The sequence below is a fragment of the Colletotrichum aenigma genome, assembly GCF_013390185.1.
Source record: "Colletotrichum aenigma strain Cg56 chromosome Unknown KSG_Cg56_contig01, whole genome shotgun sequence".
NCBI lineage: Eukaryota > Fungi > Ascomycota > Sordariomycetes > Glomerellales > Glomerellaceae > Colletotrichum > Colletotrichum aenigma.
The window spans coordinates 3,366,581-3,390,952 of record NW_023500907.1 but is presented as its reverse complement, the minus strand read 5'-3'; the positions used below and the strand labels follow the sequence as shown (position 1 = coordinate 3,390,952).

General features: G+C 54.0%; 7 protein-coding genes across 7 annotated transcripts; 1 reads left to right on the top strand and 6 right to left on the bottom strand.

Moving 5' to 3' along the window:
* Positions 1 to 2,755: 2,755 nt before the first annotated feature.
* Positions 2,756 to 4,545, bottom strand: LIP2 (Lipase 2; the record flags this gene model as incomplete). Its single annotated transcript, XM_037316179.1, has 2 exons — positions 2,756 to 2,916; positions 2,976 to 4,545. 2 exons carry the CDS (start codon positions 4,543 to 4,545, stop codon positions 2,756 to 2,758), a joined length of 1,731 nt encoding a protein of 576 aa, XP_037185884.1.
* A 1,380-nt stretch (positions 4,546 to 5,925) lies between these two features.
* PGPEP1 (Pyroglutamyl-peptidase 1) lies at positions 5,926 to 7,067 on the bottom strand (the record flags this gene model as incomplete). The annotated part of the gene is made up of 3 exons (XM_037316178.1): positions 5,926 to 6,216; positions 6,329 to 6,799; positions 7,011 to 7,067. The coding sequence occupies 3 exons, from the start codon at positions 7,065 to 7,067 to the stop codon at positions 5,926 to 5,928; spliced, it is 819 nt and encodes a 272-aa protein (XP_037185877.1).
* Positions 7,068 to 8,056: 989 nt separating this feature from the next.
* MBD4 (Methyl-CpG-binding domain protein 4) lies at positions 8,057 to 8,743 on the bottom strand (the record flags this gene model as incomplete). The annotated part of the gene is made up of 1 exon (XM_037316177.1): positions 8,057 to 8,743. One exon carries the CDS (start codon positions 8,741 to 8,743, stop codon positions 8,057 to 8,059), a length of 687 nt encoding a protein of 228 aa, XP_037185878.1.
* Positions 8,744 to 8,907: 164 nt separating this feature from the next.
* On the bottom strand, positions 8,908 to 9,807 carry CGCA056_v000915 (uncharacterized protein; the record flags this gene model as incomplete). Its single annotated transcript, XM_037316176.1, has 1 exon — positions 8,908 to 9,807. The coding sequence occupies one exon, from the start codon at positions 9,805 to 9,807 to the stop codon at positions 8,908 to 8,910; it is 900 nt and encodes a 299-aa protein (XP_037185875.1).
* Positions 9,808 to 12,115: 2,308 nt separating this feature from the next.
* On the top strand, positions 12,116 to 12,860 carry C50D2.5 (Splicing factor 3B subunit 6-like protein; the record flags this gene model as incomplete). Its single annotated transcript, XM_037316175.1, has 5 exons — positions 12,116 to 12,156; positions 12,362 to 12,385; positions 12,462 to 12,518; positions 12,573 to 12,700; positions 12,760 to 12,860. The coding sequence occupies 5 exons, from the start codon at positions 12,116 to 12,118 to the stop codon at positions 12,858 to 12,860; spliced, it is 351 nt and encodes a 116-aa protein (XP_037185876.1).
* Positions 12,861 to 15,776: 2,916 nt separating this feature from the next.
* Positions 15,777 to 16,872, bottom strand: CGCA056_v000913 (Surfeit locus protein 4-like protein; the record flags this gene model as incomplete). Its single annotated transcript, XM_037316174.1, has 4 exons — positions 15,777 to 15,914; positions 15,966 to 16,459; positions 16,512 to 16,624; positions 16,709 to 16,872. The coding sequence occupies 4 exons, from the start codon at positions 16,870 to 16,872 to the stop codon at positions 15,777 to 15,779; spliced, it is 909 nt and encodes a 302-aa protein (XP_037185388.1).
* A 4,120-nt stretch (positions 16,873 to 20,992) lies between these two features.
* CGCA056_v000912 (putative GPI-anchored cupredoxin) lies at positions 20,993 to 22,460 on the bottom strand (the record flags this gene model as incomplete). The annotated part of the gene is made up of 6 exons (XM_037316173.1): positions 20,993 to 21,206; positions 21,303 to 21,757; positions 21,825 to 21,929; positions 21,978 to 22,114; positions 22,169 to 22,223; positions 22,278 to 22,460. The coding sequence occupies 6 exons, from the start codon at positions 22,458 to 22,460 to the stop codon at positions 20,993 to 20,995; spliced, it is 1,149 nt and encodes a 382-aa protein (XP_037185389.1).
* Between the last annotated feature and the right edge of the window lie 1,912 nt (positions 22,461 to 24,372).

Sequence of the window (24,372 nt, the reverse complement as noted above, 5' to 3'; positions counted from 1 at the left end):
ACGAACCCTCGCCTGCACGGAATGCCGAAAGAGAAAGCTGAGGTGCGATCACCAACGCCCCTGCAGCAGCTGCCAGCGGTCAAAGAACAGGGTATGCACCTATCCCGAGCCGTCTTCGTCCGCACGATGGAAAAGCCCTCCTGAGATGCAACAAAGTCCGTCGCGCGATGAGTCTACGCAGCCCGAGGCCGCAGGGACAATTCTGCTTCCGCCTCAGCAGCCCGACCCGCCGCAGCCAACCCCGGAATCCGGAATGTGGCATTCATCATCTCTTGGAAGTGTTCTCATCAGCAGACCGTCAACTTCAACGTGGAATGGAGAGGCGGTTGTGGGAGAGTCGCCCACACACGCAGCGGAAGGCGCGCGCGCCGAGCTGGACGGATCTCCCACCATTGCTACGTTGACCGACGTCTCGGTTCCGCCGACGTTGTTGATGGCCAAATCGAGATATTTTTCTCCGAGTCATTGGCTGCATTCAATCATTCTGGTAGGTTCCACTATTTGTCCTTCGATGTCGTCTTTTCATACTTGTCTCACATGTCTAACAGAATCTACCAGCCTTGAAATGGCTAGATGAGGAGGTGTCTAAACAAGGGGAGTGCTGGCAAGGTCTCCAACGGTGCCGGGCTCTAGGGGAGAGCCTCAAAGCGCAGCGTCTGTTACTGCGGTTCCCCGGGCAATATGGATCCCATCTGCCGGAAAAAACGCCTCGTCCAAGTTACTCGAAAACTATCTTCGCACTTTCGAGACGGTCTACCGTGTCGTCCATGTCCCAACGCTCAAAGGGGAATATGAAGCCTTCTTAAAGAATAACGAAAATCTCAACACGAGCTTCATCGTCACTCTCCAATTATGCATGGCGCTCGGAGCGTGCGTCAACGATGACACCTTCTCATTCAGACCCCAAGCTCTTCAGTGGATCCACGAAGCCCGTGAATGGCTCGAGTCGTCCGAGAAGAGAAGATTGACAATGAGCGGCATACAGATCATGTGCCTGGTCCATCTCGCTCAGCAGGCGACGGAGTCCTTATACGGCGACCGGGTGTGGATCCTCAACGGGACCTTGCTCCGGTCCGCCATGTGCATCGGCCTCCACCGGGACCCGGCGAAGCTGCCGCGGATGTCGGCGTTTCAGGCCCAGATGCGTCGTCGGCTGTGGCTGACTGTGATGGAGCTGGTGCTCGATGCGAGTGTTGACTCTGGGCAGCCGCCTTTCATCTCGGAGGATGACTATGATTGCGAGCTCCCGGCTGATCTGAACGATGGTCAGATTGGGCCCGATATTGAGACGCTGCCGGCTCTGAATACTACCACCACTTTTACGGACATGTCACTTCAGATCGCTCTGGGTCGTTCCATTGGAGTTCGACTATCTGTAGCAAAACACTGGAGCAAAATCAAAGCGAACGGCGGATACGCTTCCGTGCTACAGCTAGGGTCAGAATTGGTGGCCGCACGCCAGTCACTAAACCAGACTCTCTCAGCTCTCCGTCCTGAAGCGTCCCAGTTCCAGCACCGCTTCTGCGACACAATCCTCACGCGGTACCTCTTCACTCTCCACATGCCCTTCGTCCCGCTCTCAAACCCTCTCTTCTGCCACTCACACAAGACCTGCGTCGACGCCGCCCTCGAACTTTCCTACCTCACCCTGCCGGCCTCGTACCCGGACAACCCCTTCGTGGAAGCCATCCGCATGGTATCAGGCATCAAAGAGCCCTGCCTCGACTTCGACCGCCTCGTCATGTGCGGCTCCGGCTCGTTCAGGATCACCAAGCACCTCGCGACGAGCGTCCTGGCCGCGGACCTGGCCTCACGAGTGTCTGAGAATGGGGTCTCGAAGCCGGGCTCGGCGCTGCGGATTGCCGAGGAGCGGTGGCTTCTCCGTGCGGGTGTGGAGTGGGCTGAAGCACGCATCAGAGCAGGACAGGATAATGTGAAGGATTATATTTTCTTTGCGGTTGTACTGGCTGGTGTTGAGGCCCAGATGAGTGGGGGGTCTGCTGAGCGGGCGATGGAACAAGGGGGACATAAGGTTATTGATAGGTGTGTGGAGATCTTGACGGAGATGGTGGGGGATCAGGAAGTGCCACAGGGCAGCTATCCTAGTGTAGCTCTGGAGGATGGCGAGTTGGATATAATGGGCGCTTTTTGGTCCAGCGACTTTTCTGGGATTGGTTGGATGGACTCAATGGCAATGTTGCCCATGTAAGAGAATAATGAGGATCTAATGCCGTTCTCCTTTCAAAGTTTCTGGGCGCGGAGTCTCAAGGCCGAGTCCGAGGACCGACCCGAAGATAACGGAAAAGCGTTCCAAGTTTATACTGGAAGGTTTTGCACATAAACAGCAGGACAATCTCCGCATTTTCAGGCTTGATTCACTTCAGAGTCGACATCGAATTCGTGTAACACAAATATGAGGCCAACCCAGGTTCTCCAGTCAGGACCGCACGTCCCAGTCGGAAGATACGGCGTGTAAGTCACTGCTAAAACCCAAATGCTTTGTGCCTTTAGACGAGAACTTCTCACTAACGGCTTGTAATGAAAATACAGTTGGAAGGGATGGTGGGGCAATATTGGGTTGCCATTCATTTTGCCCATCAGTTGAGATTGGGCTTCGCCAGAGGCTTGGGCGACAGCGTGTATCTTTTGACTGTGCTCTTTCAACAGAAACCGATATCTCAGGAAGAATCGAATCTCGAGATAGCCAACCTTAGTTTTGTGATTATCTCCCTCGTCATATTGCGACCATCTTTCTTCACGGCTGTCTGCTGTTCATATCCGCCAGATCAAAGAACATCTGAATGGCTTCCTCTCTCCACGTATCAGGCGGTAGGCTGAGACCATCCATAGCACTGAACACCATGTTCTCCGGCTTTTCTCGAGTGTACACCGGCCAAGTGATATTGCCGACTGACTCTGTGTTATGTTGGTGAACATCTTCAAGAAATAACTTATGGGATATAGAAAGGCCTGACCTTGGTGATGATTGTTCGGCGACCCCGAAACCACAAAGCTGATCCACATCCCGCTCATAACACCCGCTAACTCCTGAAACTGCCTCCTCAACTCGACATCTTTCGGGAACGGATCGACCTCCCACCCCGAACCGTCCTTATCCCCAAACACAAACGGAATCTCCTGAAAATGCGTCGCCCCCAGCGTCTCGTTATCAACATTCGCCGTCACCACATCGAAAAAGTAACTATAACACGCCAACCCCCTCTCAGCCCACACCCTTGCCGCAAACCGCCTCCCCGCATGAAAGAACCCGTCCCCGAGAAACAGCGCCGTCTTGCCGTACTCCACCCCCAGCGCCGGGCCCGGGTCCGGCCGCACCGTGCCCAGCCCCGCGGCCGACGGCGCGTCGATCTCGTCCTGGTACAGCGCCGCCCACCTCTCCACCATCGCCTTGGGCGGGAGCTTCCCGCTGTTTGAGGCCGCCACCATGCCCGCGAAGTCTTCGTGGGTGTTCAGCGGTCCCGGCATGGCGTACTGCACCACGGAGGTCGCCTCGTTCCTGTTCGTCCCGATGAGCAGCGGGACTTTGACGAAATTACCCGCGCCCAGGAGGTTGTAGCTCGTGTTGGTGACGAGGTCTTCGTCTAACGCGAAGGTATGCGAATACGGAACCGCCATGCTCGCTTTATTCAGCACCTCAGCCGGGACAGAACGCAAACACGCCAGCGGCTCCTCAACCCCCGCGCAGCCCGTCACATTCAACACACTCCCAAACTGCACGCTCTTCTCCTCTTCACTCAAAAATGGCGCCGTCGAAAACGGCCCGCCGCTCTGCGCGATCGCACCGCCAAACAACCCCTCATCGCACGCCACGAGGTGATACCCAACTGACGCGGCCCCCGCGCTCTCTCCCGCGATAGTCACCCTGCCCGGATCGCCTCCAAACGCGTCTACATTCTCCTGCACCCACTTAAGCGCCTGTCTCTGGTCGCGGAGTAGCAGATTTTCCTCCACCCCCGCGGCGTTCATCATGCCGAACAGGCCGAGGCGGTAGTTCACGCTGATGAAGATAATGGGCGTCCCCATCGCCACGGACTGCGCGACGAGGAAGGAGCCGTTGTAGCGCGCGTCGACGGCGCTGCCGTGCTGGAAGCCGCCGCCGTGGATCCAGAACATGACCGGCAGCTTGGGTTCCGGAGGGGGGCTAGCGGGGCGGATGATGTTGAGGTGGAGGCATTCTTCGCTCATCGGGGCTGTGTCGGGCTGGTAGATCCCCGGAACAAGTAGGGCGTTGCCCATGCAGTAGGGGCCGTAGGAGTCTGCGAGACGGGTGAAGTTTGGCCATGGGTGAGGGGGAACGGGGCAGCGGAGGCGGAGGTTGGAGATGGGCGGGGCGGCAAAGGGGATTTTGAGGAAGAAGTCGTGGTCGTAGAAACGGTTATGTTTGCCTGCTAGGGTACCGTTTTTAATGTTGACGATTGGGGGCGGTTTGGGAGTTGAGGTTAGGGGAGTTTGGAAGGCTGAAGTTGATGATGTGAGTTGTAAGATGGCAAAGGAGAGATATTGGGTGAATAGAGCTGGTCTCATATTGAAAGGGAGAAAACGGTTGGCGCTCAGTGTAATAATGAAATCTTGAAGTTCTTGACAGATGAACACATTTGGGATACCACTACTCTTGTACACAGCCCATCCGTCATTCATCAGCCGTTGCAAGCGACGCAAGACCCCCCTCAAGTCTTCGGACGATAGGCTAATGGGATGATTCCCCCGTTATACAGCACTAAATAGACGAAAATGACCAATAGTCTCTAATCCGTCTCAAATGGTTCTCCCACTCGACTTACTAGAATCTCACGGCACCGGAGGTCCGCAGTTCTGGGCGGTGCCGAGTCCGGAAGCGAAGACCCAGCTGACATGATATTCCTGTCTGGGGGAGAACAACTCGCTGATCTGACGGCGTATTAGCGTGAGATCTGAAGAACAAGATCCCTTCCACAACATGATAGATATGCCAGATCGCGGGGTGCCATACCGTCCGGACGCCATCGAGCAGGTTCATGAAGTGATCAACACAGGCTCACGAAAACGACACTCGTCAAGATCTTCAAGCCAGCTGCGTTGACTAGGGAGGTTAACATACTGAGCTAACATTTCACAATACCATCGAGTCAAGCCGCACCAACACAAACTCATCCATGGAAACCTCCTTCTTTTCAAATGATACTACTTGGTAAAGTGCTCTGCCCCGACTTCCGCAGCGGAGTTGAGGTTACACGGCGTACCCGCCCCCACTCCTTTACCCCAAACTCAAACCCCCAACTTCAACATCAGCCCCCCATTCTCACCCATCGCAAGCAAATCTCACAAAAAGAAAAGAAGTACACAAACTTCAAAAACAGAAGACATGAAAACAGTGTCAAGCAGCAAAAGTATTGGACGAACAGGGAATCGAACCCTGGACCACTCACATGCTAAGCGAGTATTATACCACTAAACCATTCGCCCCGATTGATATCTTCCATTGCCAGAATGTGGGCCTAAGAAGGCCACGACGTGGACGAATGCGGACGCACGAACGAGACATGTCCCGCCTCGGACACGAGAATGCAAGAACGGGCAGTGGCGTTTTCTTTGGGTTGTTGCTAATGTCTTCGGCGGGGCCGCGTGGAAAATGCGCCGCATAAAGTAGTTGCACTGCTTCTCGTCAACTCATTCGAGACCGATGCAATTCAATTACCAACTCACATCCCGCCTCAGACGGGAAACTTGTGAACTCCAGGCTAAGTAAACGGATGCAATGTACTCCCAAATCAAACCTTGCCGTGCTCATGCTTCCTCCCTCTCTCTCTCATATACTCACTCCGCTGCCAAGTCGAAAAACACATGAATGTACCGTTATGCCAAAATACCATGCTCGAGTTAAAACAACCCGCTCCCGCGAGAACCCGCCAACCCAGACTCTCACTCTCAAACCCGCAACTCGACGGCAATCTTGTCGCTCTCGCCCACCACCTCCCCGGCGCTCTGAGCGCCCTTGCTCCGCCTCTTCTCCAGCTCGCTCTCGGCGATGGACCGGATGAGCTGGATCGTCAGCTCCGTGCCCGTCGCGACGGCCTCCTCGGACGCGTCGGAGGGCACGTGCAGGAACACGACGCGGCGGTGCTTCTGCTGCTTCCAGAGGTGCGCGAGGGAGGAGAAGTAGATGAAGTCGCAGAGGTAGTGGCCCGCGTCTTCGGATATGCGGAGGTCGGAGCGGTCCTGTTGTGGGGTGTCAGCGGCCTGGCCCGGATAACTTACAATCCATCCTTCTCACAACACACCAATACTTGTGTGTGTATTACAAAGGGTGGCACGAGGCATGAAAACGTACCGGGCTATGCGCCTTCCACCGCCCCAAAACATCCCCCAGGTCGAACTCAGTCTCGATCTCATCGGGACAGCCGTACCAGACCCAGCCCTCGCCTTGCTCCTTGCGGCGCTCCTCGTCCTCGAGGCGGTTGCCGTCGACGTCGGGAAACGCGTAGCCGTCGCGGTGCCCGCGGCGCTCGACCGAGTAGAAGAGGCGCGGGCCGGCCATGCCAATGTGCACGACGGCGTCGATGCGCGGGTGCGTCGCGGGGTCCCACAGCTGGGGGACGAGGTGGCGGACGGTCTGGTAGTTGACGCGGATGGCCTCGGGGTGGACGAGGATGCGGACGGGCGGGAGGGGTCGTGATGTTGTTGTCGTCGTCGTTTCTGAGGGGTGGTCTTTGGGGTTCTTTGCGCGGAGGGGCGGGAGGTACGCGGGCAGGGAGTGGGCGATTTCCCAGGAGGGGTTCACGGGGTACTGGACCTTGAAAGGCTGTTGCGGGTTAGTTATGTCAGCTGGGTGTGTGTGGTGTAGCAGAAGGGGCGGAAGGCAATTGAAGGGATTCTCTGGCTCGTGTGCTCTGAAGAATGGGAGGAGTGACAATCGTCGCAATGGCGGGGCAGTGACGATCTGGTAGTGAGGGGCAGACTCGGGAAAAAAGACGGGCGGGCGGTGGGGATGGACGGGTGTGTGCTGAACGTACGCCGAAGCCGGTCACGAGGACGGTGAACTCGTCTTGCGAGTCAATCTGCGACCCCATTGTGCCGGTCCTGAGTATATCAAAAGAATGAGAGAGAAAAGAAACAAATCTGCGAGAGGTTTTCTCCTTCTTCAAAGGACAGAGAAGGGGGGGGGAACGAGAAGACGGGAACGGGAAACGATTGTCTTGCGATTATGTACCTGAACTGCGGCCTCCCCTGATGCGGGATTGTTTGCGCTGTAAGAGGTGGGGTCGCAGCGCTAAATGCGAAAGGCCGCAGGCGGAGATGGGACGCCGCCGCCGCGGCAGCAGCAGCAGCAGCAGTGGGGGACAGGGGTTCGCTTTCACCATACCTACTTGGGTGGGGGAACCTGAAGCCTGCGCAAGGACGGTGCGGGGCGCCGCTGGGCGAGATCCGAGGCAGGCGCGGGGGGGTTCACACTTACCTGCCTTTTGGAGACTACAACGCATCAGAATCGCGCCCAAGGTGCGAGAATCATTCCAGCATGTTCAGACACACGGTTTGAACATAATGCATTCAATAAAAGTACTTGGCCTCAGATGCAATGAACCCTGCCACGGTGAGCTGAGACTACGCATTCAGAGCCGGCCGGGATGACGAGAGTTTTTAGCTTCCGCACATGTTTAAAAGAAGGGTGGCACTCAACCACGAGAATGTCGAAGCATTGATACAAGGCCATTGGCGGTGAGGGCGCAACTACCAGGCCGTGGGCGCCGGGATGGGAAGGGTAAACTTCATAGACGTTGGTTGAAGCAAAACCTTAGCTGGCACCCTTCGCCTAACCTTGTTATGTGAGTGGTCACTAACGAAGTATCGTGCTCAGCTCAGCGAGCTGACTGAACGTTGGTCATGCCATTGTTTTTTTTGTTCACTGTATACTAATTCACTGCCGTCTGCCGTTATACCAGCAGCTCATCTATCGTCGTGTCCAAGGCGCAGTGCACCCAAACGGTGCGGGTATCAACCATCATCATATCTAGCCTCATCAACAATGAAGGACCTCATAACTTCCCAAAAACAATCCGGCTCACTCTGATCGCGGCTCGTCGACGATCTTGAGCCCGCCGACTTCGTCATATTCCACCCGTCTCTCGTTGACGGCATTCCGCATCTCTTCGCGCAGAACCGTCTTCTCGCCGGTGACGGGGTCCCATTCCCACCCCTCTCGCATCCACATCCACCGCAGACACGCCCGAAGCTCCTTGTCGTCGGGTCGTACTCTCATCCACTCGGGCTGGACGTTGGGTGCCGCGCCCTTGCCATTCCAGTCTTGCGCCCGCCCGAGAAGTTCGTCGCGGCAGAAGATGCGCCAGCTGTCGAGTGCGTATTTGCCTTGGGTGAAGTGGCCCATCTCCCAAGAGTCGTCTGTAGCGGCTGGTGTAGTGTGTTCCTCCTCGTGCTCGTCCTCCGTATGTTGCACAATGGCATTGAATAGACTATCTCGTTTGTCGTAGTTCTTCACTCTATGAAGGACTCCCGCCGTAGGTGGTCTCTCTAACCACAATCGTGCATATCGCTGAATCGCTGCCGTTCTGACAACAGAAAGACCCAGGTGGTGCGTCATATTCATAATGGTAGTTGGGTCTGCCTCAGCCAGGGCGGCAGGCGTAGGGTACTTCTCTTTGATCTTGTAAAACGTAGGAATGGCCAGCGTGCCCGCTGTTTTGACGAGATAAGTAACGACGACCAATAGCCAAAAGGGCTCATGGGCCATTTCTTCCTGAATAAGACCAAATCGTGGAGCTGAGAGCGGCGGAAAGGGAATAGTTGAGACAAGGCCATTTCGCTTTTTCGGAGACTGCTTGGGCGATTGCTTCGCTGGGGATTGTGTAAAATAGGGCGACATGACAGCAGTCTTCCGTTTGGGCGAAGGCCCGCCTACTCCTCCGATTTGACATGGCTCAAATCCAGGGGGAACAAGGGGCCGGATGAGGTCGTCGGGGACGGCGATGGGGACGGAGACAGTCGGGTGGGCCAGGATGACTTCTCTGCCCGAAGATCCCTGGCTGTCTGCGGGCCGTTGCCTTTTAAATCGCCGGCGATGTCATCATTGCCTCCATTTGCCTGGCTGGCTGCTGTCTGAATACTGCTGCTGGACTCCGACGGACCAGAGGCGCTTGCATTTGCGGACTCAGGGTTGTTGGACTTGCGGGGGCTGTTGCGCGGTGTAGCGATGCCGTGACGGAGGATTGCCGAGGGATCGGGTTGTTCACTACCGGCCGGGGATGTGGATGCCGATTGCTGCTGTGCTTGCTCATGACCCGGAGGCGCAAAGTAGTGAGAGGTGGCCTTGGGCGCGGTTCTCTGTTGCTTGACTCGCCGGGGGGCCTCAGTTGCGTCATCGTCACGCTCCCGCTTCAGACCACCCTCTCGCTTGATAACTCGCTCCTCCTTCTCGACGGGCTGGGGCGATGCAGTGAGGCCTGACCGATGGACCCGAAGCATGGCCGACAGGTTCTTGATGGACTGATCGGTAGCGGCCCAGCCCTTACGCAGCTCCTCGTTAGCTAGTGCGGCCTTGGTCGGACGCGGGACGAAGGCCAGAACATCTCGGGCATCGAACTCGGGGGCAGGAGGCGGGCAGTTGTCTCTGATTGAGGCCGCACACTCCAGCTTCAGGTACCAGTCTTCGAAGCCGCTGAAGAGGCAAATGTCAGAGACGACCACCTTTTCCTCCCAGGGAGTGCCGGGATGGGCCAGAACATCGAGGAGGAAAGGCTTGTCGTCGTCGGATACGTCAAAACCGACGAAGTAGTCGGGTGCTAGTGCAGGCGCCATTGCTGGTGTATGTCGTCTAAGGCGATGGTGTGGGTTTGGTGGTGTCGTAGGAGTGCGAGTGTGTGTGATGGAAGAATTGAGGAGGATGAAAAATTTTGAAGTAGGGAGAGATATTTGGAAAGGAAGTGAGATGTTCCGAAGACGGGTTTGAGGTGCAGTGAGAAGGCACCTGAAGAGCAGAGGTTGAAGCTCCTTGGCTCCGACGTCAAAGGAGAGAGGTAGGTCGTGGTTGGCCTTTGTGCAATTGAATTACCTTGGGGGTGGACCAGGGCCGTTGAGGCAGGCCATTGTCCGCTGTGGGCGGTCAATGGCACTCCATTGCGGTGTCAAAGAAATTTCAATGCAGGGGAAGAAACCTGAAATGCGCAGTGGCAGCTACAAATAAGAGAATGCCGCGTTTTGGGGACTGTGGACGGTGCTGGTGAGGTCTGTTTTCAGGAGGAGACGTTGCTATTCCGCAGCACCTTCGTCCCAGAGACCTGCTGCGGTTGGGTGGTTGTTTAGCCTCATCCGGAGTGAACCCGTCCCCTGGGTCTGGTCTGCCAGGGACCCTTTTTTTTCTCCCTTTGCGGTGTCTCCTTCGGCAGCAGCGTCATCAAGACAGCCACACCGCTTATGGGTTCGTGCTATTCTTTGAGCGCCCATTCAGTAAATGAAGAGCAACTCTTCCGTTGGCACAGGGCTGAGGTGAAACATGTAGGCAAAGAACAACGGGTGACCAAAAAACGGCGGCCCGGGTAGCCATCGTCGTGGTGGCTTGGGGTTGTGGTCTTGTTTGTTGATCAGTATCTCAGCTGGGGGGGTACAGACATGCAATTCGGGTACAAATATGAGGAAGAGCCTGGCCTGCCATGCCAGCGTTACGGCGTGTAGCGATGAACCACGTTGGCCCAACTTATTGGAAATGCTTATCATTATCCATCTCCGTCAGTGTCCACAGCCAGCCCAGGACAGCCAAGCCAAGCCGCTGCAGCAGCCAAGGCAAGGTAACGAACGGCGAGGTACCTTGCCTTAGCTCATCTCATCAGTCAATCAGTGTCCAACAGCAACAAGATCCAAGTCACCTTCTCGAACCCAACGGCAGCGTCCAGGGTGGCTTTCCAGAGCCTCCGTACCCCGGATTATGCGATACCACTGATAGGGAAGGGATAAGAGGCCAGATACAGCGGCCCGGTTGGCAGGCTCCTATCGCATTGATCAAGTTACGCAATCTTGAGCCCGATCGTGTGACTTGTCCAGATCCACTCTTCACCAACCTTCCATTGACTGAGACTGGGACGGGACTGGGAAAGGACACTGAGCAGTGAGCGGACACAACGCGAACCTGAGGAACCAGTGCATGGGAATCGGCTGCTCGAGCGTGTCCCACCGTGTCGTTGCAATGATTGCAGCAAGAAACATGGCGTGCTCAGGCTCTTGTAACTCTATCTCCGCTGTGTACGCAGCAGGCCAATGTTTTCGTCCCAGCGGTCTCGGGCTGCTCACGTTTCCAGCCTGTACTTTGCAGCACTCACACCTGGGTACCCTGACTTCCATTGGACACCTCATGTTGAGGCCGCAGACATGGCAAGTCTAGTCGAGGCCCGGAAACATTCCCGCTGGTCTTGCAGCTGCAGCAACCGTGCAACGCCCGGCTTCAGTTCAGTGCATCCGCCTGCTACGCCGGATGCTACTTGCAGTGAACTCTCTTGGACGGACGGCAGTGACATGTCGGCCAGCTTGCAGGAGCGAGCGATGTGGTTCTATCCCGGCCCAAGACATCCATTACGAGCACCGTTCTCATTAGTGAGCGGAGACCTGTTGCATAGGGAGCTGCGCAATTGCAGCCAGTCAGTGACTGTTGGGCATGTAGTGCGCCTCCCTCAATGGCAGTAGTTGGAAGTACGACGGAGATAGGGCGTTCGGTGACACGTCTACGGAAAGCCGAAGCGGGTACGTATCGACGACAACCTGGACCTTGATGCATTGCAGAGGCAGGCGCTGCAGTCAACAGAGTTCAATTGCTTGGGCAGGTGCGGCCGGTACGTACCGATCGCAACTGCCTTTTGATGACGGGACGCATGATGAGTGGCCCACCGCGTGACGGTGGGTGGGGCCCCTCGTGTCACGTGGGCGCCTTCACCCAATCCTTGCACTGCCGCCGGTCCGTCGCCTCATTTACTCTGCCTGCTCCCCGTTTTCCATTCCTAGAACTTCCAGATCCTATCTCAATCTTCCCGCCCTCCCCCCATCAACCAGCGCGTCCTTGTCGTTTTTCCGAGCGTTCACCAACCCGATCCGAATTCCCAGCGTCACCGAGCATCGAGAGATGAGTAGTCGCGGCGGTAAATTAGCCCCAGAAGTCAACCGGTGAGTCCGAATTCTTCTTCAATTCGCCCTGGCCCGGTACCGTCAGCCAACACGCCCTTCTTCCCTGGCACGAGACCCGGAGCCGGGCGAGGTCACCCCACGGCCCATGCCGTCCGGCCTTTGATCTTGACTCCTACCCCGGGTCCCGATCGATGTTACCTCCATTGTGTTGCGTGATGACAGACATGGCTGACTGTTCCTGCAGAGCTCTGTTCGTGAAGAACTTGAGGTAAGCCTCTACACGATGATCGTCGACCCGACATCGACATCGACCTCGACAATGAGGATGACTAACGCGACGACAGCTACAACGTAACTCCAGAGGAGTTGTTCGACCTGTTCGGAAAATTTGGCCCGATCCGGTACGCACCTTATTTCGATATCGACCACGACACGCATAACTAACTATTCAACAGACAGGTGCGCCAGGGCATTGCCAGCGGCACCAAGGGCACCGCCTTCGTTGTCTATGAAGACGTAATGGATGCGAAGCAAGCCTGCGACAAGCTCAACGGCTTCAACTTCCAGAACCGATACCTCATCGGTACGTCGCGTCGCCGACTCCCCATTGTCACGTCGTCCGTCCTCGCTAACACGTCGCAGTTCTGTACCACCAGCCAGAGAAGATGCTCAAGTCAAAAGAGGACCTCGAGGCCCGCCGCGCCAGTTTAGCGCAGCTCAAGCAGCAGCACGGTATCGAATGACAATCCGACGGGTCTGCGGAACGCCTCCAGACATCCTCCTCGTCTGCAGGCCCGTCTTCGATTTCACCCACGAAACCGACGTTTTCTTCGTCTCCCCCTGACTCGAAGAAGACGATCCTACGAAAGGGCAAGCCGACCATATCCAGTGGACACGCATCCCGATCCGGTGTCCGATTCGCCGACGGAGTGCGACCCAACTCGCTCCAGGCCCAGACTTGCGCTTAGAGGAAACGGTGGAGTCGTTGTAAAACATGACCCGCCAACGCCAAAGCTTTTCGCAATGTTCTGGTCGGGGCATCTTTCTCACGTGCAATGCGCAACAATCACCACATACCTTTATTGTCGTCGCTTTGGTTCTGGCTCTCACAGAGAAAAACAAAACGCCCGAAAACTTCACTCATCTCCCCCTGGAGAGTATCATGACCTGATATGAATCTTGCGCGATGGAAGGGGCAATTAGGGAAAACAGGAATTTGGGGGGTTTGAGAAAGTCGCGTGTGACGTTTGATGATACCAAACAGTCCGCCGGCAATGTCTTTATATTTTTACTCTTTTTTACTTTGCTTGCTTCGGGAAAGGGGAGAGGCGTATCGACATCACGACCTTTGCTTGTGGATTACCTTCCTTCGACGCTCTTCACCGCAAGTCGCTTTATCAGAGTATGCATGACAGGCGAGGTCACTACCTCACGTTTTCCCCTCTTCGCATGTAGTGATGTTTAAGCCGTGACCATTCCTGCCCAGTGCTTATGCTTTCCAAATCGACTCACTTCATGAGCTGTCCCCTGAAAAGTCGTGTCGCCCTTGGCCGCAAGACGCTTCCACAACCTGCTCCCTCCACCCTGGAGCCAAGACATGCAGGATGACCTCGTCCCGTCACCCCTCGGCCAAATATATGGCAGCTTTGCGGTACACCTGTAGCGCCCTTAAACGGCGAGCCCGAGACCCTGTAAATGTCGAAACTTGCGGTACTTCCTCTTGACATCCTCCCACGCGCGCCAGCGGGCGACCGAGGGATCGAGGATGCTCGGGTTCCGCGGGTTGGACGTTCAACTTGATATCGATATCCTATCCTAGAGGCGCGAGGGTAATGCAAAGGTTAGAATGTGCTTGGTTGGAGGCGCCGGAGGTGAAGGGAGTGTTCCTTCGTAGCGGTGGGCGGTTGTTCTACCCATTAGAAGGGGGCGGGGACGTAGGATGTATGGGACGCTTGTGCCCTCGTTGTCGACGGTGATACTGATGACGGTTCGTCTTTGGTATGCCCTGCTGCCCCGTTGGGGTCGCTGTTGTCTGGCAATTCCGTCCTTGGACGACGACCTTGAAATCAGAGCTTTTGGTGCTGTTGCTCTCTGATGGACTCTGGCGGAGAAGCAAGCACCTGCGCAAGAAGACGGCCAAGGCCTCGGTGTCGAGGTCTACGCCGGATAACCCTGACGACAAAAGATCTGGCGGAAGTTTACATGTCGAGGTCTGAGATGCCAGCTTCTTGGGGTCCGCCGAGCTGGGAGTCGTTTGCGTCGGGCTGGGTTGAGGAGGCAGGGCAGGCAGGCGGGGCCGCGAGAGGGGAGACAGCTGTTGAAGTCTGGCGTTTTCCCGGGTCCTGTGTGTGTGGTTGTTCGTGGTGAAGCCGGACAGCTTGTGTCAAGATTGGGAAAGTTCGTGGGCCAGACGCGCGAGAGAGTGATGTGGCTGGTTTTTTCTCGTACATTTGATACCTTTCAGGAAAATATGTGAATCTGTCCTTTTCCGAAATCCTGATCAGCAAGTTCCCTGGCAACAACAAGTTCATGAACACAGCAGGAGATGTGCCAGCAATAACCAACCCCCACCAAGTACTCCTTGAAATTCCCCTCCACCAGCTCGACCACCTCCCACCCTCCACCTTCCCCTCCCAACATATATCGCTGGTAAACTCATACTTCCCCATCGGCCTCTTAGGGTCTGTCTGTCACCGTGGCGTACAGCTACCCCTAAAAGCCCCTCCGTCAGCGCCGCCATGCGCGCGGGTTGCCGAGTTGCTCACGTGAGCATCCAGATCTGAACCGCAATCAAGTCAGGACGCTTACACAGACATAGTCACTGAAAACTAGCCAAGTAACGACATGTAGACGAGTTCAGAGCCCGAGGAAAGTCAGACTTTGAAGTACAATATACAGTAAAGGACAAGGATGATGAAAAAGAGACTGAGTAACCAATCCTTGTACAAATCACCCAAGAGGTAATCATAGAAGAAACGATACCCAGCATTGCAAAATACAACGGAATTGTTCACGTGAGAATTAAGAGCAGTTGAACAAGGTTACTTATAAACCTTTTCTCACGATAGCCTCAGCTACCATGGTACAGAAACCTTTCCTTATGTAATGACAAGGAAGTGAGAGGCTTCGACGGTGCAGTTCCTCTCTCTGGCCCAAAAGGAGGGGGGTTCAGTAACTAAGCCTGCATGTGATCCACTTGGAATCGCACCATCCAATGGCAGATGACGCAAACCGATGCTGTGTCTCCCTCCAAGTGGGAAGAGCCGCCGCAGATGCAAGTTGCCGCGGAGGGGAACCGATGTCCCAAGTCTCAGTGCTTGGCAACGCCTCCCATCGATGTTAGTGCAGAATACCATTATCCACATATGCAGTGGCACGGAAGTGACCAGTCCTCGAAACAGCAATTCAACACCGCTTTGAACATGAATATATCTTCCATTTCAAGCACGCAGCTTTCCGTATCAACTATTGTGCTCCTGTCTACAATCCATATATGCCACGATGTGATCCCGTAACCCCGACAACCGTAATCGCAGTGCGGGATGTGCAACCTTTTGAATGCCGTTCGTAATGCCAAGAAACCAGCAAATTGTTGCTGGTCGCGTTCTTCTCCAAACTCCTTCTGCCCGTCCGAAGCCGGGCTTTGGTGTTTTTTTTCTCTAGTAAACCTTCTTCTTCTCGTCAATGGAGAACTGGCCGGGGCCGCTGTTGACGAGCAGCAGGAGACCGCCGACAATAGAGAGGATCTGGAAGAAGTCGTACTTGGCGAAGTCCTTGTGGGGGTGGTGCTCGTGGAGCTAGGAACATATTAGCACGGAGAAAAGCGGGTGGGGCAGAGCATAACCTACAGTCCAGAAGTTGTTGACGAGGATGTTGAAGATGCTGAGAATCAGGACCAGGAGGGTGGCGCTGAACTTGGCCTTGAATCCGACGACAACCATGACGCAAGCAACAAAGCCAATCAGGGAGGTGATAATGCGCCAGACGGACCAGGAGCCGCTGAAGATGAAGCCAACAAAGAGGAAGATCAACAGGACACGGCCAGCAAGCTGGAAGTACATCTTGCGGTCCTTCTCGTCAAGGGTGGGCAGGCCGGCAAACGCCTTGGTCTTGCGAACCCATGAGTCGGAAAGAACCATGAGCAGGCCACCAATGACGGACAGGTTGCGCAGGAAGAAGTTGAGGTCAAAGATCAGGCCGTATCCGAGAGCCTGGGTGACGACGACGGCCATGAGACCGGCGACGGCATAGTCGGAGTACTTGCGGATGATGACGAGAACAGAGCAGGCGGTCATGGCGACAACGTTGGTAATGAGGAACAAATGCGTAATACCGGAGGGGACTGCAGCATGTTAACACGCGATCATTTGTCGGCCATAGACTAGAAGACGTACTGTGTCGGTAGTCGTGCAGGTAGAGCAGCTGGTCGCTCCACTGGGTGATAATTCTGAGGGCATCCTCAAGGAAGGTGACAACAATCAGGAAGCGGCCGATGGCGGGCAAGTAGCTATCGTGAGACCCTCGTCAGCATGGCTCCAAAAGTCACGAGCTTTTCGGCAAGCTCCCTGCCAAGACCAAGGGTCCAACTCACGGCTTGACGGGCTCGCTGAGAGTGTCCAACATATCCTCAATCTTGCTCGTCTGCTGGCGGATCATGTCCAGAGGGCTGGATTCCTCGTTGTCCATACTCGAGCCGCCAAAGGACGGGGGGCCACCGGCGCCCAAGCCGTAGGACGGGCCTCTTTGCTGAGCCATCGCGATGAGGGATTGATCGGGAGGGAAGGTCGCAAGGGTTGGTGGACGCGGCTGTTGCACAAAAAGGTACAGACAGACCAGCTGTTTCGCTCTCTAATTGTCCTGGTCGGGAAGCCGTCGGCAAAGGCGATGGTTGATCTGGTGGAGGGTGCTGGTGTCGAAACCGAAAAAAGATAAAAGAGGGTTAACCGCAGCTGAGGATCCGAGGGCTAGCCTTGACGTTTCGGCGGCTTTGGGTTGGGCGGCAGGTTTGCGACGACGAAAGGAAAAACAGAATTGACGGATTGGCCGTTGGCGTTGGTAAAAGAGACAAGGCCGTGAGCTGTTGGTGTGGTGACCGAGAGAGAAAGCGAAGAACGACTTTGGAGTGTCGAAGGAAGGGAACGGAGAAAGGAGGGCAAGTTGTCCTGAACGCAAAGGTAAGGCAAGGCAAGGAAGGTATGGTAGCGTGGATGACTTCTGGTACAATGTGTCCTTTCGACCTCCCGCGATGGATGCTTGAGGTCCGAGGTCCACTTTTTAGACAGAACACCCAGAACGGGTAGGTCGCTGGACAGTCACCGGCATGTACCTGCCCAGACTTGAGATACCTGCCCAACTGCCGTAGTCTCCCGCCCCCGATGGTGTACCCGCGAGGGGGGAAGTACCGAGCTGGTTGCCCACCTGCCCAAGCTCTCCAAGTCTCAAGGTGCCTTACCACTGGGCTAGGTGTCCACGGGGGTTACGGTTAAGGCACGACTCCGCTAGCAGTGGACTGCTTTCAGCGTTTGAGCCACTGAGCGATGGCCGCTTGCTTGCTTCGGGTGGGCGAGTGGCTCGTGCGCGCTCAGTCCCTGGATTCGGCACGAACGCCTTCCTTTTGTTTTCTCTCGCGCAGCTCTTCTGTGCTTCCAGCAGCTGTCCCTCCGCGCTTGATTCTTTACGGAAGCTCCAAGCCGGTCTTAAATCTCTCTATCTGTGGTCTCCTTTGGTGGATTTATCCGCTGTGCCATAGTGGTTGCGCGATATGCCGCCTCCAATGGTGTCCCGCAGAGAGCATAGGTAGGGCGACTCGACAAGCTTGCTCGCCTCAGTGAATTGACTCAGTCATCCTACCTCAAAGCTTAGGTAGAGCTCCCCTCGCCAGGGTGACAGGCAGTCCCTTGCCGCGGCACCAACCCTTCCTCAGCAATTATCTGGCCTCTAGACTTAGTACCTTAGTAGCAAGTAGCATAAGCTAAACTTTACGTAATTCTATATATATATAGAGTACCTATCTTATACTTAATACTTTATAAGTTTTTTTTTACGCAAAACTAATACTAAGATTAAAAAGTATTAATACTATCTAGATTTTTATTATAATACTTTGTGAAGTAAATAAATTACTTAAATATAAGAGATTTTAAGTATAATACTTTCTATAGATATATCTATAAATATATTATAACTAGCTTACTATATTAGCTATTAGACTATATTATAATATAAATCTTAATAAATATAAAGATTATTATAATAAGAATATTAAACTAAAGTTCTACGCTATAGTATTATATATTATATAATAATAAAACTTTAATTTTAGTTTTATAAATAATGTTATAAATAGATATAATATAATAATAAAAATATAAAGAGGTATAATAAACTACTGTTAAGTAGCGTAATAGAATAAGTATTTATAGTTATTCTAGCTACTAAAATTAAGCTTAAAAAATTTAATATATTACTTAAAAAAGAGAATCTCTTTTATTTTATTTAAAAAACCTTATAGCTATATATTATTAAATAAAAGCTAACTTTATATAAAATAAAAATAATTTTAATCGCTTTACTTATTTCTATAAACTAAAATATATAGTATAGTATACTAATCTTTAATAGGTATATATACTACTCTAGGGGATAAATAGGGATAGAGATAAATAAGGATAATGCAGGGACGAACGAAAAGATAAATATAAGTATATAGTAATCTAATATAATATATAGTCAAAAATACACTATATTCCTTCGTAAAGGACTAGCCTCTAGACAGTGCCATCTTAAGACCAGCAGTGCCTCTCAATAATCGCTATACACGTTGCTGCCTATAGGACATGATCTACTATTGCTGTCCAGCAGGCTGTAGTGAACAAGCGAACCGACGGCATCGTAGGCTTCAACGGCTGAGTGGGAGACCTCAGCATCGGATCGTCGGCGAGTCAGCTTAAAATAGACTGCGTCCTCCATGCAACCTCCTGCGTGAGCCAGACTGTCATTTTCTCAGCGAGCACTGCCATGGTAAGCCGTGGTCCAAAGGCTCTCCTCCTGCCGCTGTTGGCAAGACTTCTAACCTTGACCCTTAAGGTTAGCTGCTGTTGGTTGGTACGGTACCATTCGTTGACGGGGCTGCTCCGTGGCATCATCTTAGCTGCCGTGACCGATGTGGGGCCGTCCCGGCTGAAATTTCCGGTCTATCCGGCCTCACTTCGCTCGCATTAGCATCGAGGGACATACGAGAAAGTGACTTGTTGCTTGATGTTTCCTCAGAAAGCCATTTAGAAAGAAGGACGACGTGACTATGTAACGCAACCGCCAGAGTGCCCAATAGCCGCGCAGGCCCGAGTAATAACACTGCGAGAGGTGGCATGCAGTGCTCGATGGATGAGAACAACGAGGCATCGTCGAGGGTAATCGACCATATATGTCAAGTAAGCTTCTTATTGAATGCAACCATGGCAACACTATTTCACGGCCCTTCCGCTGCCATGAACAACTGATGTCATGTCAGTTCGAGTACGTCCTCTCACTGCTGATGTTTGCAGAGAGAGCTCGAATCCCAGCTTGAGCGAGGATTCCAAAAGGCCAAGTCGACCACAGCGTCTGCAGGCACGAGGGGGGTAATCACCAGCTTTGAAGAATTTGTAGTCATCGTCCAAATGATGCTTGAGCCAGATTGAAGCCAAGAAACATTTTCACGTTTATTCAGAAGTCAGTCATAATGGTTGCATACCTCTCACTCCGCAAGGTGTGTTCCTCGCCTGTCTCAACTCACTGATGATCATGATCCCTGGGACCTTGGTGGCAGAAGAAAGTTGCTCCGAATTCTGTGCACGCACCCACCACTGTAAGCGAGCGACTCTTCTTCACTCATTTTGGGTTGCTGGAGCCAGCCCAAAAGAGGCCGTTGAAACGCGCAGGCAAAGAAAAAGAGTGGCGAAATGCGCAAAAAGAGTTGTTGCTCCCAGTGAGGATTGAACTCACGACCTTTGCATATCTCCCGTTGGTAACGGAGGTATAAGAGCAATGTGCAAACCAGCTACACCATGGGAGCATGTCTTCCGCCAACCATATCGCTGTAGAAGTACTGCAGGCGGATCCCCCCGCCGCTCTGACGTGAGGCTAGTGGGGTCCGGTGACTTCAACAAGGTGCCGGCCGCAAACACTTCAGTGCGGTTCCCAATTTCCGAGCCTGAAAACAAAAAAAAATCGAAGTCCCTCGAGGGAATTGACACCTTTGTGATTCGTTGCTTTTTGGAGAGCCCCTTGTACAGCGACGATGGCCAGTGCAGATGCGACGCCAACGTCCACTCCACATCTGTAAGGCTTCTTGACGACAGAGGAAAAGAAGATGATCGGGAGGGAAAAGGCGTGTGATTTGTCGGTTGAAGCTACAGGTCTTGAGCTTGTGAGGGAAGATAAGAAGTTTTCGAACATGTGCAGTTGCTTAATTGTTTTTGTGCAGAAATGCCAGACGGAGGGGTTGAGTTGCACTTCGCAAGGATCATGCACGTTGATCGACGTCTAAGTAGAGAGTCCTGATGCTAACGTGGTTGGTCAGAGTGTCCGGCGCGATGGACTTTGTTTACTATTCCTAGCCTTGACAGATTCGTCCAGCCGAATGACTTGTTCTTGAAGATGCTTAAAGACATTTTCAATGGTAATTATTTCTTACATTACTATAGAAATCACCAAGATCCAACTAAGTCTGGCGCCATGCGGCCAGAAACCCCTGAGCAAAGAAACCATTTCGCCCACGTCCGCCCTCCCCAACGCCATGCCTCTAACCAAGCCCAATCATTTTCTTGTCTCTCTAACTAGACAGAGCCAAGGGGCAGTGCCCAAAACCTCACAGCCCTCCATTCCCCCTTATACCCTAAGATTGTTCCTTGCTTGGCCGATAGTCAGCTTCCTGCCCCGCAAACGAGAACCGCGGCTTGTACGCGGGGAGCGGGGAGTTACCCGGGTCAGCGGATGCCGGAAGCTCGACCGGCGCGGCCTCCGGCGCGGGGGCCGGTGGTGGGACCGCAGCTTGGTTGTCCGGGGCCTCGACGGCGATGCTCGGCGCTATTGACGAAATGCGGGGGTCGCTGTGGTAATGTTCGGTCAGTTCCTGACAACACCCGACATCTCTTCTTCGAACATCCATCTTCTCTTTCAACACCATTGATTCTGATCGGACTCACTAGTAGGCCTGCATGGAACGCGGCTGGGGGCTCATCGGGGGGCTGGCGCCGGGGAAGCCGCCGATGGGCGTAGGCTGGTCGCGGTACGTCCCGCTGAGCTCGCTGTAGTGGCTGTTTCGCCACCCCTGCGTCGCGGGGCTCTTGGGCTGCGCGCTGTAGTTTATCTCCGTCACGGGCGGGTGCGAGGCCTCTACCTCTCCTGCCTGGCCCGACTGCGGGGGCTGCCGGTAGGCGCGCTTGAGGCCGCCGCGGCGCCCGCAGAGGTAGACGAGGAGGCCGCCGAAGATGAGGAAGGCGGCGCAGCCGATGACGATGCCGGCGATGGCACCGCCGCTGAGGTGGTGGTGGTCGTTGCGGGAGGCGTCGGACTCGGTTGGGAAGGGCTCGCCGGGGAGGATCTGGGTTGTCAGGGGGAGGGCCGCTTCGAGTTGCTTGTCGAGGGTTTGGGTTGAGTTCTGGGGAGGCGTGATGTTAGGTTTGGGGTTTGTTCTTGAGAGGCTTGAGTGGGTTGGCATGGCTTACCTCGTTGATGACGCCAATCATCTTCTCCTTGTAGCATGAGCCTGGGGCGCCGCAGTAGAAGAAGATGGGGTCGGTGTCGTTGACGCGGACCCTGAATTTTGGCATCTGCTTGGAGGTTAGATATGTGATGAGACTCAAGACGACGGCACTTACATCGTTTGTGATGGCCTTGACGGGTTCAGGGCCGCTGTAGAAACCCTGTCGACCAATGTCGATGTATTCATAAGGTGTGCAAGGGAAACCAAACTCCGAGCGGATCACTGAGTGTCCGTCGGGGTAGAAGATCCATTCTGGGGCGTGTTAGTTGCTGTTTCTCACAGCATGACTAAGTTCCCACAACTGACCTATCGTGTCACCGACGTTGGCTGTCACTTTTGACGGCGAGAATGAGTACCCAGACTTTCATGAGTTAGCCAGATCTGCGCGAAATCATGTTAGATACGCTGCACATACGGCACCAACAGCGACGGTGTGAGTCTCGGCCGCCCCCGTGGCTTTCACTGTCGCGGCTCTTGTCCGAGTAGTCGTGATCGTACTGTAAAACGGCGTCGGCGTAATCGGGTCGGTTGACGTCGTCGACTGGGCTCCGGCCAGCACCGCCAAGGCAGCGATGCCCAAGATGTATGTCGATACCATGGTGAGCAACAACACAAATCGACTTGCTTATTTGCGGATGTCGTACGAAACGAGATGCTGCGAGCGGAACCCGGCGAAGAGCTGGAAGGGACGGAAGAGGCGCTGGAGGAACGCTGGGCGGGCGTGGAGGAATACTTATTCGCTGCTGGCGATGTCGCGGCTGGCGCATGTCCCGGGCATAGCGATGGGGGCTGGGACCCGACCCCCGACATGGAGTGCGGGAGGGCTGTGACCGCCTGGGCGATGCCATGCAGCTGACGCTCTTCGAACACGTGGTATTCCCCCTCCGTATGCAAGAGGAGCAGTTGGTTCAAGGGCAGAATGTAACTGGATCACCTCCTTGACGGGTCTGCTGGCAGAAAGAAAGTTCATGGAACTATGCAGGAATACCCATCACAGGCGAGAGTGGCGTTCTAGCTAAGTCTTTGTTTGGAGTGTCATACCCGAGTCCAGTCTCATGCTGGATGTAGGGAATTAGATGCCAGGATTATGCTGACGAAATCCTGGCAATGACAAAGAGTGCTCGAGGTTGTACACTTACTCTGAAGCGACATTGACGATTGGAGTCAATGGCATCTTGCACATCCCAGCCGTTGATTCTTAGACTACTTCGTTTTGACCGGGCAATGGGACGCCGAATCGCCATAAATCATTCCGGACAGCAAAAGGTGGCAAGAGTTCAAACTGGTTATCGGTATCGATAGACCTCATCAGTATGCCTGATGACAGAACAGTTTGCGGAGTAGAATGTACCCGTCCTTAGCAGAAACTTGAAGGATCTAGAGATTGGACGACAAGCCCCTTCAGCTTGTCATCGTTCGAAAGCTTGGCATAGGTGAAAGTTAACCGCAACAGGGCTGAATTAGTTTCTGGGATACAAACGAACTTTCTCCAAGGCAGCCAAGTTTCTGTCGGTAGGATGTTTTGATGAACAGTGCTCTGCGACTCGCTTATGCTTGAAGAAGCTCTTTCAAAGTGATGATAGCCGTCCTGAGATTAGACCTTGCGCCTATCCCTAGTTTGTGGTTGTTGTCCGGTCGCGACACGGCTCTCAGATTCTCGATGGACCCTGAAGTCGTTGACTAGATTTAGCCCACCGGACAGTCTTGAGTGTAGTCAGTGCAGCCCGAGAAAGGCAATATAGTAGCAAAAAGACATTTATCATGATTATTAAGATTGAAGTCAACATCAAGAAGAGACCTGCATCATATTGTCGACCCAGAGATGCCTCATTGTTCAGTACATGGAACCATCCCCAACGGCCAGAGACAGCGGACAACAGGGCAAACATTGGGGAAAGATCTGACGTTCCGCTGAGGGTTCGGACAATACAGACGCTAGAGCATTGTCAATCTTCCTGGTGTCGCACTAGCGCCGAGGAATGGGCAATGTTTGGCGGGGACCCCCCAGGGCTGAGGATGAGACAACATTTAGACAAGCGAATAGTCCCTCTCCCTTGGAGCAGTAAACCTTTCCTTCAGTCGTCCGGACTTGCTCAGTGTCCCCAGGTCGGCTGAGCTGGGCCCAGCTGGGCGGTGCCGGAAGTCGGCACCTGGGGGAGCAGTAACCCACATCAACGAACGGTCGTGAACTTTGTTTGAGATTGCTGACTGCATTCGTCCGTCACCCTCTGCTTCTGGTCGAAGCTACTTGAAGACGACAGGGAAGATATTGAATCGGTGGAAAAATTGAACATGCGAGAGACGTTTAATTCACCAGGTCGCAACAAGTCTACCAAGGCGTCAAGTCTGAAGGGATGCGACTCAGGCCGAAATCGCCACCATCTACGTGTAAGTCTTGAAAAGGTCCTTGGTCGAAGGGTCGCCAGGTATGCGCCGGACTTCTCCTGCCACCGACCTTTGAAGCATGGCGAACGTGAGTTGCATGAGGCGAAGAGCCAAAGGATTCGGCT